The 1,262-nt window shown below is 64.3% G+C and overlaps 1 protein-coding gene across 1 annotated transcript in view; it reads right to left on the reverse strand.

Annotated features, from left to right (window-relative positions):
• Positions 1-802: 802 nt before the first annotated feature.
• Positions 803-1,262, reverse strand: part of LOC113215100 (glutaminase liver isoform, mitochondrial-like) — a 3,241-nt gene continuing 2,781 nt past the window's right edge. The window contains exons 3-4 of the mRNA XM_052272491.1: positions 1,137-1,251; positions 803-817 (exon numbers count right to left, since the gene is read on the reverse strand). Of these exons, the coding sequence (XP_052128451.1) occupies positions 803-817; positions 1,137-1,251 (130 nt within the window). The remainder of the gene's footprint in view (positions 818-1,136; positions 1,252-1,262) is intronic.

Raw genomic sequence — 1,262 nt, forward strand, 5'->3', positions numbered from 1 at the left:
GCTACGCCCCGCGAAGACGCATGCCGATGCATCCGCGGGGCCGCCGCGGCCGGCGCCGCCCCGAGCCTTCCGCGGCGCGGCGGCGGCCCCGCCCAAACAGCGGCACGGGAGGTCGCTGCCGGTCGCCGCCCGGGGCACCATGTACGGGTCTTATCTGGGGAGGGAGGGTCGCTACCCGTACCCGTCAACGTTCGGGTTCCAGGATGGTCCGGCAAAGATCTGAAAGTCCCCCGCTCGTAAGCCACCTGACTTTTGTCATGGAAATCAAATAGGTCTTGGAAACGGATGGGGGGAGGGGGCCAGGGCAGCAAGGGCGCAACCTCACAGCTGCGACGGCAGCACGGGTGTTGGGGGGCATGGTGACATGGTGGTCGGTACCGTTCTCATCATCTTCGCCTGACGTAGAGAAAATAAAGAAATTGAGGAGATTCTGCTGTCCATTGCGTGCCCTCTGATGTTGTCCGCGAACAACAATTTCAATCTTTCCAGGAAAAGTGACAGTGTATACACGCACTTTTTCCGGAATGGCCCTTGTTCGCCAATGCACATGTGCGCACCAGATGCGCACGGGCGACCGACGGACCATCCTCTCTCCGGGTCTGTTTATGGGTTTATTGCGTTTATTGTCTGGCGGGGTGCACCGCCCTGAGCACCGAGAGAGGGGGAGAGAGAGAACACGGGGTCGCGGTCGTCAAAATGGTCGGGACTCGCCGAGCAAATCAAACTTTTGGCAATCCTCACTCACCCCTGCTGTCCCCGCACAGCCAGCAAGGGCGCGCCGCGCCGCACCCCGCCATCCATGCTAGATTCCATTCAGCTGTTAGTGTTGCGGGTCAGTTTACCCAGACTGGCAACACTGTCCTGCCGTCGTGGCGTAGAGAGCAGCGAGAGATAGGGAGGGTGGGGTGGGGAGGGGCGATGGGGCTACTGTGACTCTTTCGCCGCACCGCGCCACGCTACGCCTTCCAGCGGAGCGGACGCCGCCAGCGCGGCTCCGAGCTGAGCTGCCACGCGGCGCTTCCAGCGGACTGTTGCCGCGCGGCGCGGGGCGCCTGCCTCTCGCCGCCAGCCTCATCACGCAACGGCCGCCGGTGTATGACAATGCCGGGCCATGGCGGCCTGGCGCGGACACTGACCTTGAACGCGAACTGCCCCGAGTAGTCGTACATGCCGCAGGAGTGCATGAGGCTGAGCGCGTCGCGCACGGGCGCCTCTCCCAGGACGCGCTCCCCGGTCAGCGGGCACACGCCCCTGTTGGCCAG

The sequence above is a fragment of the Frankliniella occidentalis genome, unplaced genomic scaffold (assembly GCF_000697945.3).
Source record: "Frankliniella occidentalis isolate FOCC.00 unplaced genomic scaffold, Focc_3.1 Scaffold208, whole genome shotgun sequence".
NCBI lineage: Eukaryota > Metazoa > Arthropoda > Insecta > Thysanoptera > Thripidae > Frankliniella > Frankliniella occidentalis.